This window comes from Euleptes europaea, chromosome 1 (assembly GCF_029931775.1).
Source record: "Euleptes europaea isolate rEulEur1 chromosome 1, rEulEur1.hap1, whole genome shotgun sequence".
Taxonomy (NCBI): domain Eukaryota; kingdom Metazoa; phylum Chordata; class Lepidosauria; order Squamata; family Sphaerodactylidae; genus Euleptes; species Euleptes europaea.
This window is the reverse complement of record NC_079312.1, coordinates 3132631-3146878: the sequence shown is the minus strand read 5'-3', so window position 1 is coordinate 3146878 and position 14248 is coordinate 3132631. Positions and strand designations below refer to the sequence as shown.

The window sequence follows — 14248 nt, the reverse complement described above, 5'->3', positions numbered from 1 at the left end:
CCCACAAATTACTCATTGCCATAATCATTCATTTTGTTTAGAAGACAAACTTATGTTTAAGATAGAAATATTTATTTCCATTCTGATCTGTCACCTCTATAAGAAGCATCCTGTGAACTTCTCATCTGGCTTTCTGCTGGTGGTTTATATTCAAAGAAGACTTTCTCCTGAGTGAGCATCTGATGTGTGCCGGGCATCCTATTTTACCCAGCATTCTCCTAGTCAGATGAAAACCTGTTTTGCCTTAATCTTAGAGAACAGCCAAACTTATGCATTTAGCTATGTCTGATAAATTTTAAGAGACCTGATTTTTATTGCATGCATTTTTTTCTGTACTTGTAGGATTAATTTGCCCCTGTTTATATTGATCAAGTTCTTGCCTAAGAAAAAGAGTTCTTTATTTAAAAAAAAAAAAATTCAACACAAAGGAGATCTGTTTCTTGTTCTGGCAAAAAGATCTGATGTCTACCATTTCACTGTGCTGGAAGAGAGATGTCTCTGTCAGAAAGTTTGTCTTAAACAGAACTAACGGGTGATTTTGCAGCCAAGTTCAGCTAGGAGGCTTTAACTGTCCAAGAGCTGAGTTTGCTTCCAATCCCAAGATTGGGTACAAATTACAAAATCCATCACGACTTCAGCACTGGATAGGTAAATGAACATTTTTTTGGGAAACACCAAACCCCTTACAGGGTTTTGTCTCCAACTGCTTCCATTGTTACCTGTCGTTTCTGACTATACAGCTGTTTCTATCCTTTTTCCTCAACAGCAGGGAGCAGCTACCACAGGGTTAATTTCTTAACAGGTTTTCACAGTCCCAAAAGGAGTGAGAGGGAGACTGGTATCTATCTGCTTACTTCTCCCATCCTCCCTGGCCCCTGGAGGTTGATGGGGGGGGGTAGGTTTGTGAGATCATGGATGGGAAACTCCTGGAGATTTGGGTATGGAACCTGGGGAAGTCCGGGATCTCAGTGGGGTACAGTGACATAGAGTCCACCCTCCAAAGCATCCATTTTCTCCAGGGGAAATGATCTCTGTGGTCTGGAGATGAGCTGTAATTCCGAGGGATCCCCAGGTCCCCCCTGGAAGCTGGCATCCCTCGCGGCCCTTCATGGGGTTTTTCAAGGCAAGAGACTATCAGAGATGCTTTTCCTTTGCCTTCCTCTGCGTAGTGAACCTGGACTTCCTAGGCAGTCGCCCATTCAATTACCAAGGAGGGCTGACTTGACGGCACTTTCCTCCACCACCACCTTCTAAAGGCTTAGCTCAGATGCCCACTATCCAGAAAGAGGAGAAGAAAAAAATAAAAAGCAATCCACATTGCTTAGGTTTTCCCTTAGTGTAATCTCACAGCCAACGATTTGCTAGCAGACAAGCAGGCATGCCCATCGCTACAAAGGAGAAAACAGCTGTGGAATCTGCCAACTTCCATCCCCTCCCAGGTGTTAAGTCAGCTTGCAGACTGATGAAGCTGCCAGGCCTTATCCCAACCTGCTGTTTGAGAATCTGGTCCAATTTATAGGTGATGCAGGGCCCATTCACGGGCCACCAATGTTCCTGTCTGCTAGGTGCAAGGTGGGTTTCTCTCTCCCCTTCCACAGACAGTTCTTCTCCCGTTACTGTAGGCAGCCCCTGGTCCCCCAGCCACAAGCAAGAGGTCAAGGTCCATTTCCTCTTACCTTTTGCTCCTGCCTCTGGCCCAGGGCAGGCTTCAAAACAAAGATGACCTGGTAGAGAACGAGAGCGAGGCACTTAGTACCAGATGCCCAGCCTCCAGGGAAATACACTCTTGACTGAGAAAAAGGGCAGGCAGGCAGGGAAGGCTGTGACAGAAATAGGGGGAAGGCAGAAGGAGAGATGCTCCTGTTCTCTGGGAGCCAAGAAAAAGTGCCACGCTTGTCCTGGAGGCAGAAGGCACATGGTTGTTCTCAATGTTCCTGGCATAGAAACAGGACTTTATAGAGATATTATACACAAGCCGCTATAGCAGCAGAAATGGCAGGAATAATGTGCCTAACAGGACAGCCACCGGAGCAGTTGGCCTGGCAGAAGAGCTTGTTTTTATACCCTACTTTACTGTAAGGAGCATCAAAGCAGCTTACAATCACCTACCACCCCACAACAGGCACCTTGTGATGTAGGTGGGGCTGGGAGAATTATGAGAGAACTGTGACTAGCCCAAGATCACCCAGTAGGCTTCATGTGGAGGAGTGGGAAATCGAACCCAGTTCACCAGATTAGAGTCCATAGCCCTTAACTGAGGGCTGGTCAGGTTTTTTGTTTTTTTTTGTTGGGGGAGAACAGACGGGGGTGGGTGGGTAGAAGCCCCTGTGTTTGTTCCAATTGATTGCTTTGTTCCCTCCCTTCATTGCAATCACTTCCTAGCAGGGAGGTTGGCCCCCCAGCTGGCCCTTCCTTCTAGCCTCTGCTGGTGGAAATATAATTTCCTTATGAGGACAGAGGCCCTGAGAACTTTGCTTCACTTTGAAGGTGTGGAGTAGAGGAACTGCGACTATGGTTGGGCCAGTTTCTGCAAGAAAAGAGCACTTCCAGGACATTGGCTACAGGACTGCAGGAGCTGCTTGTGACGTGACCTCAAGGGCTGTGGCTCAGGGGTGGAGCAACTGCTTGGCCTACAAAAGGTCCCCGGCATCTCCAGTAAAAGGAACTGGGCAAGTCAGTGATGTGAAAGACCCCTGCCTGAGACTCTGGAGAGCCGCTGCCGGTCTGAGTAGACAATGCTGACTTAGATGGTCCATGATGGTCTGCTTCAGTATAAGGCAGCTTCATGTGTTCAAAAAAAAGTCACAGCTGACTTTACATTGACCCCCTAGGGCACTGGCATTGGGGGAGGGGGTTGCCATACTGTGGTTGGGAAACTCCTGGAGATTTGGGGATGGGGCCAGGGGAGGATACAGACCTCAGTGGGGGGAAATGCCCTAGAGTCCACTGTCCCAAGCATCCATTTTATCCAGGGGAACTGATCTCTGTAGTCTGGAGATGTAAATTTGTGGGGGTCCCCAGGTCCCACCTGGAGGCTGGCATCCCTTGCAACCCCTCCTGGCATTTTTTTAAGGTAAGAGAGGATCAGAGGTGGCCGGCCTCTGTGCAGCAACTCCGGACTTCATTGGCAGTCACCCATTCGATTACTAAGGAGGGTCGACATGAAACATGACAGGAAGAATTATTACCTGTTGAATAAGTCCCCACTTTTGCAGCGCAAAAGTTAAAAGGCACAGTTATAATGTTTTAAAAAAACAAACAGAACATCTGTATAGGCGAGCTATTAGATGACTTGGTATTGATTTATTTGTGGAAGTGGCCACGGTTACTGGCAGAGACATTCTGAAGCTGCCCAGACTCAAGTGCACATGTCATTTTCTTTTGGGGCCAGAAGCCTCAAGGGCCCTTTGAGTGGAACGGCAGTGCCCAAATTACGAAAAGCAATGGGAAAAGAGCCGAGTCCTATTCTTCTATTAAAGGCAGCTAACAGGCTCCCAAAATCAGAACATAAACCTGATTTCCTTCGAGGCACCGCCTCCCCACCACCAAAGTTCATTTTAGGTTTAGGGAGATTTTTCCATTTCGAGTTTTTGCATCATCCCATTTAAGAGGGTCACAATAGAGATCCCGGCCCTCGCCTGTGGGATCTGTTATCCCTGTATTGGATGAGGGGGCACATTTCCCTGCCCTTTGGCCAGATGCTTCTGCCTGACTGGTCTCACCTGGGTCTCTTGCCCAGCTGAAAGGCTCTCAAAGGGTTAAAGAGGGGGGCTGGGTCAATCCTAAAGGGGCACATGGGGAGGAGGGGAGGGGGAACCCATTTCCTGTCCCAGCCCCTTCCAGGAGCCCTCTTTGTCTTTGCAGGGCTGTCGCTTGAATGACTTGGAGGGGTCCGGTGAGCACAAAAAGGAAGGGCTTTTTGGGGGGGGGGATGATGGGTTGGGGGCTTCAATGCAAGACCTAAACCGGAGAGAAAGGAGGGGAGAGGAAGGGGGGAGGGAAAAAGCCTCTGTCCCCTCCAGATCCCCCCAGCCTCCCTCCTTCTGCACCAGGGAACCCCCCCCCCCTTTGTGCAGAGCCACGAGGTCCCTGCATGGGCTGGAGAGCAGGATCCGAACCCAGCGCCTTGGGAAGTTGGACGGGTTCAAGTGGCCTGAGGTTCCAGAGGCGCTTTTAGACAGGGGAAAGAGGGGGCGGAGAGGGTGTGATAATTTTTACAATTTGCTCTTTGCTTGAGGTTTCATGAAAGTGTATTTTTGTTCCTTTGGATTCCTTCTTGTTTTGTAGCAATTTCAGCCTTTCATATATCAATAGTGTTTAAAATAATAGCCGTGATAAACAATATGTAATAAGAGAATGGACATCATTGATTAATGATTATCCTGATATTTTCATCATAAATCATAAAATTCTTTGATTAGCCACAATTTTTATATTCGCCAATATATTAAAATGACTTATAAAATTATATAGCTAAAATAACATATTGTTAATTAATTGTATTTCTACTTAAAGTTAACTGTTGTTTATATTTCTAATAATTATTCCCAATATTAAAGTATTGAGTTTTTCCTACCATATTTGACATGTATTCAGTGAGATGTATATCAATGAGCTTTTTCAAAGTTTGAACACCTGAAGCTGCCTTACACTGAACCAGACCCCCCTGGGTCCATCAAAGTCAGTATTGTCTTCTCAAACCGGCAGCATCTCTCCAGGGTCTCAGGCAAGGGTCTTTCACATCACCTACTTGCCTAGTCCCTTTAACTGGAGATGCCAGGGGTTGAACCTGGGACCTTCTGCATGCCAAGCAGATGCTCTACCACTGAGTCACAGCCCTTCCCCTAAAACGTTTCTAAATATATCAAATCTGCCGTTTCTTTGCTCTGGATTTTTAATTTAGTTCACAATCCAAACAAAGCCAGCTACTTTATAATATAGTATAATAGTTCCTTTTCTGATCTTGATTTTTTAGGGATAATATAAATAATATGCTTTCCAATTGTCTTGGAACTCTTTGTTTGGCTTTTTATTGACATAATTTGTCAATTTTGCCATTACTGCATATTCATCTAATTTGCTCTTCCAGTCCTCTCTGTCTGGGTGCTCTTCTGCTTTACATTTTGTTGCAAATGTATCTCTAGCTGCCATCATCATATATCTGAACAGTTTTTGAGATATTCTTTGGCAAGAAGCTCAATAGCATACTCTTAGTTTCCACTGGGAATTTGATTTTTAATATTTTCTGAATTTCAGCATGTATCTCTTTCCAATATTTCTTTGTCTTAAATAAGTGGGTTTTGGGTTGCAGTTTGGGCATTCGGTCTCTAAAAGGTTCGCCATCACATATCTAAGGGCTAAGAAGGGAAAGTCTGAACTCCTAGAGAGGCATCCACCGAGAAGACCATGTGACCTCCTAGTGCTTTTCCGGTGAAGAGGAAACGAGCCCGCGCCAGAGCAAGAGATGAGCCGTGAAATGAGGTTTCTTTTGCAAAAAACATGGAGCAGCCCGGAGAAAGAGGAGCTGCAATTGGGGTCTTGCAAAGAGCCCTGAGGGATTCATCCACTGGGGACCCCAAAGTGCAGCAAGAAGACCCCCCCCCCTTGGCATCAGTGAACCGGCGGGCTCCATTTTCCAAAATGCCCTTCCTCCCCCCCCCCCCCCGGTAGCTCTCTGTAAGAGCTCCTCTTCCCCGGAGACCGGGCTGAGCTTCTCCCTGCAACCCGGTCTCTGCACGGGCGGCTCTTTGCTTCTGCTCCATCGGCTGCGGTCTGCAAACTCCAGCAAGAAATCATCTCTCTTTTGGCATTTGGTTGTGATCTCGCCCATCAGCCTGGCTTTGTGGTGGGGCAGGTGGGGGTCCCTAAAGACCTGCAGGGGTTTCTTCTTGCTGTTCCGAAAGAGCAGGGTTGTTTTTTCTTTGAAAGGCTCCCTTCTCCACTTCAGCAGCTGGGCACACTTGGGTGGCCTTTAGTGATGCGAGATCTTTCCTTGCTGGAAAACTGCCTCTCCTCTTGGGGTCACGGACACCTGGGACAGTCCAACCCCTTCTTAATGAGCCACCAAGATCTCAAAAGTCAGCCTTGGGTTTCTCAAACCAGCCACAAACTGAAGGATCTCTGCCTGCCTTTGCTTTCTTGTAGGGCAAAAATATTGATCTACAAATGGGAACCCACAAGGATTTGTGCCCCACCTCCACTATTTCCTCTTTCCCTTTTCTGAAAGCCCCTTTAGCCTCCCCCCTTGAAGGACTGTCATGTAGAGAATGGTGCCAGTTGTTTTCTGTTGCCTCAGAAGGTCGGACCAGAACCAACGGGTTGAAATTAAATCAAAAGTGTTTCTGTCTAGACATTAGGCAGAACTTTCTAACAGCTAGGGCAGTTCCTGGGTGGAACAGGCTTTCTCGGGAGGTGGTAAGCTCTCCTTCCCTGGAGGTTTTTAAGAAGAGGCTAGCAGAGGCTAGATGGCCATCGGTCAGCAATGCTGATTCTATGATCTTAGGCGGATCATGAGAGGGAGGGCATCTTGTCCATCTTCTGGGCATGAAGTGTGGGTCACTAGGGGAGTTAGTTGTGAATTTCCTGCATTGTGCAGGGGGTTGGACTTGATTACCCTGGTAGGTCCCTTCCAACTTGATTATCTTATGATTCTATATTTGAATTTAACAAAGATTCTCAGTAAGATGCAATAATGTATTTGGGCTAGGACTGTAGACGGGGGAAATTCAGAAGAAGTGAGGTGACTCTAATGGAGAGGATGTGTCAGTGGCCTCTTTTCACTGTGTCGCCCAGCTGGGAAGTCAAGAGGGGAAGTGTTTGGTAAGGCTGCCTTTTCCCATAAGTTCTCTTCTTGCCCACCATTGTGAGATTTAGTACCTGTGGTTCTGCCCATGGGTTTAGTAGGGCCTGTTAGTTCTTCCTTGTGGATTCTGGACAGACCACAATTTTGTATATGATAACGATTAAGACTAGATTTGTCAGAAGTGTGAAAGCAAAAAAAAAAAAAATATGAAAGCAAAAAATTATCCGAAATAGGGATGCAAGGATAGTTGCAACCCTGAGCCAATACAGGGAGAACCTTATTCCATTCCCCCCTCAAGGAACTGAAAGGCAAAGTACTAGGAAAGCATAAAGTGCCATAGAGCTACCTTTTTATACTTCCAGGTGGTGTCTTAAAACCAACGATGGATTCTTTGCCGTCTCTTTCTGGCAGAGGGAAAGCAGCTTCCATGCGGCCTTATCAGGTAAGTTTGGAAATATGGCTCATGCCCCTGGGTGCAACCCCCACCCTCCGTAGACCAGGGAGAATCTCTCTGTCTCTTTTCCTCGGCTGCTATTTCTCCTGCTTGCTGGATAGAAAATGAAAACATCTGATGGAGGTCTGAGTTTTGAACATCAACATATTATTATCATCCTTTTGGATTGCACTTAGAAGGGGAAGAATTCTTATGTTATCTGTGACAACAGAGAAATATTTGTTTGTTTCTCTTTTCAGGGTCTGGTGACCTTTGAGGAGGTGTGTGTTCGTTTCACTGAGGAGGAGTGGGCTCTGCTGGATCTGGACCAAAGAAAGCTTCACAAGGAAGTCATGGAGGACAATTATCAGAATGTGGCCTCTCTTGGTAAGGCTCTCCTTTCCCTTGATTCACAGATGCTGAAGGCAAAAGTCTTTCCTTCTAAGAAGGGCTCCAGCTCTGACCTGGATGGCCCAGGCTAGCCTGATCAAGGAAGCTAAGCATGGTTGGCCCTCTTTAGTATTTCATTGGGAGACCACCAGGGAAGTCCAGGGTCACAGTGCAGAGGCAAGCAATGGCAAACCATTTCTGAATATCTCTTGACTTGAAAACCCTACAGGGTTGCCTTGTCAATTGCATCTTGGCTATCTTCTGGGCATGAAGTATGGGTCACTGGGGGTTGGGGTTGGGGAGGTAGTTCGAATTTCCTGTATTGTGAAGGGGGTTGGACTAGATAACTCTGGCGGTCCCTTCCAACTCTATGATTCTATGCAACCTGACAGCACTTTCCACCACCACCACCAATAAAGGACCCTGTTAGAGCCAGTGTGGTGTAGTGGTAAAGATCAGACTCTAATTGAGAGAGTCGGGTTTGATTCCCCACTCCTCCACATGAAGCCTGCTAGATGACCTTGGGCCAGTCACAGTTCTCTCAGAACTCTCTCCAGGCATGCAACTGCAAAACACCTCTGAATATCTCACCTGGAAACCCTACAGGGTTGCTATAAGTCAGCTGTGACTTGACAGTACTTTCCCCGACTTCCAGGGCTCTTCCGATGGATATTCTCAGAAGGGATATGTAGAAAGTAAAATATCAGTATGTAAGCTCGTTTGTAAAGGAAAAGGAACACAGCAGAGGAGGAAGGCCCACACCTGGTTGCCCATAGAGGACTGAGAGGGCTCATTGTTCTTCATGGGGAACAAAATCGTCACTGCAGGTGAAAATCCACGGAAAGCAGAGCAGGAGGGGGATTGTCCTCAACCACAGTTTACAGTATGTCAACAGGTCATCCTCTTTGGCCTTTCAGAGCAACTATGGAAGTGATCCCTGAAAATAAGATTTGTATTGGTCCAGGGCCCTCAGTATGCATTTTCCAAAGTTCAAAGAATTTACTGGCCTCAAGGCATTACAGCCTCACATAGGAATTGAGGGAGGGAAAGTGTGGGGTGGCAGAGGAAATGAATGGGGGTCCCTTTGCTTTGTTCATTCTACTTGCGCCACTGTAGGCTTAGGCATGGTTCACTGAGTAAATGAGGCTGCAGAGCCCTGAAGAACATAGTAAAAAACTGGGATTTTAGCAGGGGAAGTTTGACTCTGTCGTGATGAACTTCACTTGCTGAATTCCTGGCTGCCTGGCTTCTCTCGAGTTCAGTTGGGCAGGTGCTGTTTTCCTATTCTGGGCTGGAGAGAAGGAGAAGAGAATGTATGCCGTTCTGAGCACTTTTCAGGTTGAGTGGTATGAAAAATGTCCTCAATACAGACAATGGAGTACAAGTCTTTAAAAAAATGTAAATGGGAGTTTGGGGTATCCCATCACCACCTGTTCCCATCTTGGAGGGACTGTAGGATCTCTTCAAAGGGAGAGGAGCCCTTAGACAGTGGCTCTTCGTCAGAGCCACAGTGGACTGGGATGTTGGATCCTACTTGCCTTGGGAGGGTGCTAAGATACCGTATCCTGGTGGTTGTGTATGGGCTCAGGCTTGGTTTGAAAATCTGGATATTTCTTGGAGTTGGGATGTCTGGAAGTCACCGGTCTTCTTCTTTCTCCCAAAGAAGGATGTCTGGTTCCCAAACCAGATTGCATATCCTCATTGGAAGGAGCAGATCATCTGCTTGTCCAAGATGCAGAAGAGAGAGATCAGCAGATACCGTATTTTTCGCTCTATAAGACGTACCGGACCATAAGACGCACCTAGTTTTTAAAGGAGGAAAAAGAAGAAAATATATTTTTCTTCTTTTTTCTCCTTTTTCCTTCTCTTTCCCCACCACCCCGCTTCCCAGGACTCCTGGGAAGGGGGGCGGTGGTGGTTTAAACTGCTCTGCGCTGCCTGCCCAGGCAGCGCAGAGCAGTTTAACCTCCGCACACATACACACCGCGCTTCCCGACCAACAGCTGAGAGGTTATTATGGCCAGGGCTGGGTGGAGGGATTACTGCACTCCACTTCCAGTTTCCTAGTCCTGCTCTGTGGAGCGTGCACACAGCAGGGTTAGGAGGAAGGCTCCAGCCTCCCTTTCCAGGCTGCAAGCCGGATTGGGACCAGTCAGGCTTGCAGCGTGGAAAGGGAGGTTGAAGCCTTCAAAGCCCCACTGTGTGCACGCTCTGATCTCTCAGCGCGTGCACACAGTGGGGCTTTAAAGGCTTCAGCCTCCCTTTCCAGGCTGCAAGCCTGACTAGTCCCAATCCGGCTTGGAGCCTGGAAAGGGAGGCTGGAGGCTTCAAAGCCCCACTGTGTGCATGTGCTGAGAGATCAGAGCGTGGGCACAGCGGGGCTTGGGGGAAGGCTCCAGCCTCCCTTTCCAGGCTGCAAGCCGGATTGGGACCAGTCAGGCTTGCAGCGTGGAAAGGGAGGCTGAAGCCTTCAAAGCCCCACTGCGTGTACGCGCTGAGAGATCAGAGCGTGCGCACAGCGGGGCTTGGGGGAAGGCTCCAGCCTCCCTTTCCAGGCTGCAAGCCGGATTGGGACCAGTCAGGCTTGCAGCCTGGAAAGGGAGGCTGAAGCCTTTAAAGCCCCACTGTGTGCACGCGCTGAGAGATCAGCGTGCGCACAGCGGGGCTTGGGGGAAGGCTCCAGCCTCCCTTTCCAGGCTGCAAGCTGGATTGGGACCAGTCAGGCAAGCCCGATCAGGAGGGGCGGTGGTCCTTTCAACTGCTCCTCCGCACCCCCCCCCCACTTCCCGGGTCAAGGCTCAGCTGAGCCTTGGACCAGGAAGCGGGGGGGGGGGAGGAGAGGTTAAACTGCTCTGCCCTGCGCTTGGTCGCTGGGAGGGGCCTCCCAGCTTCAGCTGACGGCGTCCCAGCCGGCTCCCGGGGCAGCCGGCTCTGCATTCGCTCCATAAGACGCACTGACATTTCCCCTCACTTTTGAGGAGGAAAAAAGTGTGTCTTATAGAGCGAAAAATACGGTATCTGCTTACTTGTGTGGTGGAAGTGTGTAGGACTCTTCTTGGGCTAAATTTCCCCAGCTGGAGACAACAGCTCAAAGAATGACCAGGAAAGCTTTCTGAAGGGTGAAAGAGAAGTTAAAACTGGGGGGTGGGGAATGCTGGCTTAGCTGGACATGTCTATAGAGTGCTCGGCTTGATTTATTTGTATGCTGCCTCTCTACAGCCCTCTCAAGTTGGCTCAAAAATAAAAACATTAGCATAAGATCCTAAATTCTTGTTAATTGATCAATTTAAAAAGCCATTGGCACAAGAAGAGCATCAAAATAGCCACTCAAAAATATGCCGAGAACACTTCTCAGGTCAGAAGAAGACCATAACAGAGCTCAACTCCAAAGTTAAAGCCTGGTTGGAAAGACATGCTTTGGCCTTGCTTTGAAAAGATAGGAAGATAAGCTCCAGTTGAACTTCAGAGGGAGGGTCATTCCCCAGATGAGGGGCCACCACTGAAAATGCCCAGTCTAGACACCACCTGCCTCAGCACTGCAAGCAGGGTCTCAGAACACAGAGCTTGGGAGGCCAAATTTACCTGGGGGTAGAGAGTATGGTGAGTTATATAAGTTTGGAGCTCAGATTGGGATTCCATACTTCAGGAGTATAGCTCTACTTCAAACTCTCCAGTCAATGCAATCAGTGCTGTGTTTGAATCCAGGAAGAGATTGGCTAGAGATCCCTGAAATCCAGCCTCCCCTTCCACACAGTGGTCAACAGGAGTCCCTGGAGATGCAGATCCAAAGCATCTTTCTTTACAGAGAGATTGCTTCTAAACATGGAGGTTCCACTGAGCCACCGTGTCTCTGATCGAACTACCCACCAGAATCAGCAACAGATTAATACAGGGCAGGATTTGTTTCCCCTTCAAAGGATTTTTGTTGTCATTATCAGAGCCATTAATGGCCCTCTATTCTTGATTCCGCTATTCCTTGAATGTCTTACCAGTCTTTCTCTTTATTCCAGAGGCTGATTGTCCAAGGAAGAGATCTGAGAAAGAAGCCAAACACCTCCTATTCAACATAAAAGAGCAGGAAAGAAACACTGGAACAAACCCGAAGAGGGTGAATGAATGCTCCACCTCTGAGGGTACTGAATCCCAGGTCTCTGATACACACAGAAGAAATAATCTAGGGGAGAAATCTAATAAATACTCGGAGAGCAGAAGGAGTTTGGGTTGGAAGAGAGACTCTTCTGACCATCAACGACTCTATAACAGAGAGACACATGAATGCCTGGAGTGTGGAAGGAGCTTTGCTAAGAATTGCTTTTTTGCTGCTCATCGACGAATCCACACTGGGGAGAAACCATATAAATGCTTGGATTGTGGAAAGAGCTTTGCTTCAAGTTCACAGCTTACTCAGCATCAACGTATCCACACGGGGGAGAAACCACATAAATGCTTGGAGTGTGGAAAGACCTTTGTTCAGAAAGGAAATCTAGCTACTCATCGACGAATCCATACTGGGGAGAAACCATATAAATTCTTGGAGTGTGGAAAGCGCTTTGCTCAAAGAGGTAACCTAGCTATTCATCGACAAATCCACACAGGGGAGAAACCACATAAATGCTTGGAGTGTGGAAAGAGCTTTGCTACAAGTTCACAGCTTACTCGACATCAACATATCCACACAGGGGAGAAACCACATAAATGCTTGGAGTGTGGAAAGAGCTTTGCTTCGAGGTCACAGCTTACTTACCATCAATATATCCACACTGGGGAGAAACCATATAAATGCTTGGAGTGTGGAAAGCGCTTTGCTCAGAGAGGTAACCTAGCTATTCATCGACGAATCCACACTGGGGAGAAACCACATAAATGCTTGGAGTGTGAAAAGAGCTTTGGTTCAAGTTCACAGCTTACTCAACATCAACATATCCACACTGGGGAGAAACCACATAAATGCTTGGAGTGTGGAAAGAGCTTTGCTACAAGTTCACAGCTTACTCGACATCAACATATCCACACAGGGGAGAAACCACATAAATGCTTGGAGTGTGAAAAGAGCTTTGCTTCGAGGTCACAGCTTACTTACCATCAATATATCCACACTGGGGAGAAACCACATAAATGCTTGGAGTGTGGAAAGAGCTTTGGTTCAAGTTCACAGCTTACTCTACATCAACATATCCACACAGGGGAGAAACCACATAAATGCTTGGAGTGTGGAAAGAGCTTTGCTTCAAGGTCACACCTTACTTATCATCAACATATCCACACTGGGGAGAAACCACATAAATGCTTGGAGTGTGGAAAGAGCTTTGGTTCAAGTTCACAGCTTACTCGACATCAACATATCCACACTGGGGAGAAACCACATAAATGCTTGGAGTGTGAAAAGAGCTTTGCTTTGAGGTCACAGCTTACTTACCATCAACATATCCACACTGGGGAGAAACCACATAAATGCTTGGAGTGTGAAAAGAGCTTTGCTTCGAGGTCACACCTTACTTACCATCAACATATCCACACTGGGGAGAAACCACATAAATGCTTGGATTGTGAAAAGAGCTTTGCTTCGAGGTCACAGCTTACTCGACATCAACATATCCACACAGAGGAGAAACCACATAAATGCTTGGAGTGTAGAAAGAGCTTTGCTACAAGTTCACAACTTACTCAACATCAACATATCCACACAGGGGAAAAACCACATAAATGCTTGGAGTGTGGAAAGAGCTTTGCTACAAGTTCACGGCTTACTCAACATCAACATATCCACACACGGGAAAAACCCCATAAATGCTGGGAGTGTGAAAAGAGCTTTGCTTCGAGGTCACACCTTACTTACCATCAACATACCCACACTGGGGAGAAACCACATAAATGCTTGGAGTGTGAAAAGAGCTTTGCTTCGAGGTCACACCTTACTTACCATCAACATATCCACACGGGGGAGAAACCACATAAATGCTTGGAGTGTGGAAAGAGCTTTGCTCAAAGCTCAACCCTATCTGCTCATCAACAAATCCACACTGGGGAGAAACCACATAAATGCTTGGAGTGTGGAAAGAGCTTTTCTCAAAGAGGTAACCTAGCTATTCATCGACAAATCCACACTGGGGAGAAACCATATAAATGCTTGGAGTGTGGAAAGAGCTTTTCTCAAAGAGGTAACCTAGCTATTCATCGACGAATGCACACTGGGGAGAAACCATATAAATGCTTGTATTGTGGAAAAAGCTTTACTACGAGTTCACAGCTTACTGACCATCAATATACCCACACTGGGGGGAAACCATGTAAATGCTTGGAGTGTGGAAAGAGCTTTTCTCGAAAGACTTATCTTAAAGTACACCGAAGAATTCACACAGGAGAAACCATATAAATGTTAAGCCATGTTCTGCATAAAAGAATTCACCCAGGAGAGAAACCCTACAAGCATTTCCAGTGTTGCAAAATCTTCAGCCTCAAGCCCACCCTTTCTGAGCATCATCATCTTGAGTTTTAGTGCTAAATCAAGTCTGAAGTACCGTATTTTTCGCTCTATAAGACGCACCTGACCATAAGACGCACCTAGTTTTTAAAGGAGGAAAAAGAAGAAAAAATATATATATTCTAAAAACCTGCTGCGTCTT

At 47.1% G+C, this 14248-nt stretch overlaps 2 protein-coding genes across 2 annotated transcripts in view; both read left to right on the top strand.

Moving 5' to 3' along the window:
* The window catches only part of LOC130493422 (zinc finger protein 345-like), a 30490-nt gene extending 26613 nt beyond the window's left edge, over positions 1-3877 (top strand). The window contains exon 9 of the mRNA XM_056867158.1: positions 3865-3877. Within this exon, the coding sequence (XP_056723136.1) occupies positions 3865-3877 (13 nt within the window). The remainder of the gene's footprint in view (positions 1-3864) is intronic.
* A 3307-nt stretch (positions 3878-7184) lies between these two features.
* LOC130493421 (zinc finger protein 420-like) lies at positions 7185-13998 on the top strand. The gene is made up of 3 exons (XM_056867157.1): positions 7185-7244; positions 7496-7622; positions 11636-13998. The coding sequence occupies exons 1-3, from the start codon at positions 7185-7187 to the stop codon at positions 13996-13998; spliced, it is 2550 nt and encodes an 849-aa protein (XP_056723135.1).
* The last annotated feature ends 250 nt before the right edge of the window (positions 13999-14248 follow it).

Bases quoted from the DNA above. Each gene is read 5' to 3' on its own strand.
- LOC130493421 (XM_056867157.1), top strand. From the start codon at position 7,185: ATGGATTCTTTGCCGTCTCTTTCTGGCAGAGGGAAAGCAGCTTCCATG. The intron at 7,245-7,495 runs GTAAGTTTGGAA...TTCTCTTTTCAG, and splicing joins CTTCCATGCGGCCTTATCAG to GGTCTGGTGACCTTTGAGGA. The intron at 7,623-11,635 runs GTAAGGCTCTCC...TCTTTATTCCAG, and splicing joins TCAGAATGTGGCCTCTCTTG to AGGCTGATTGTCCAAGGAAG.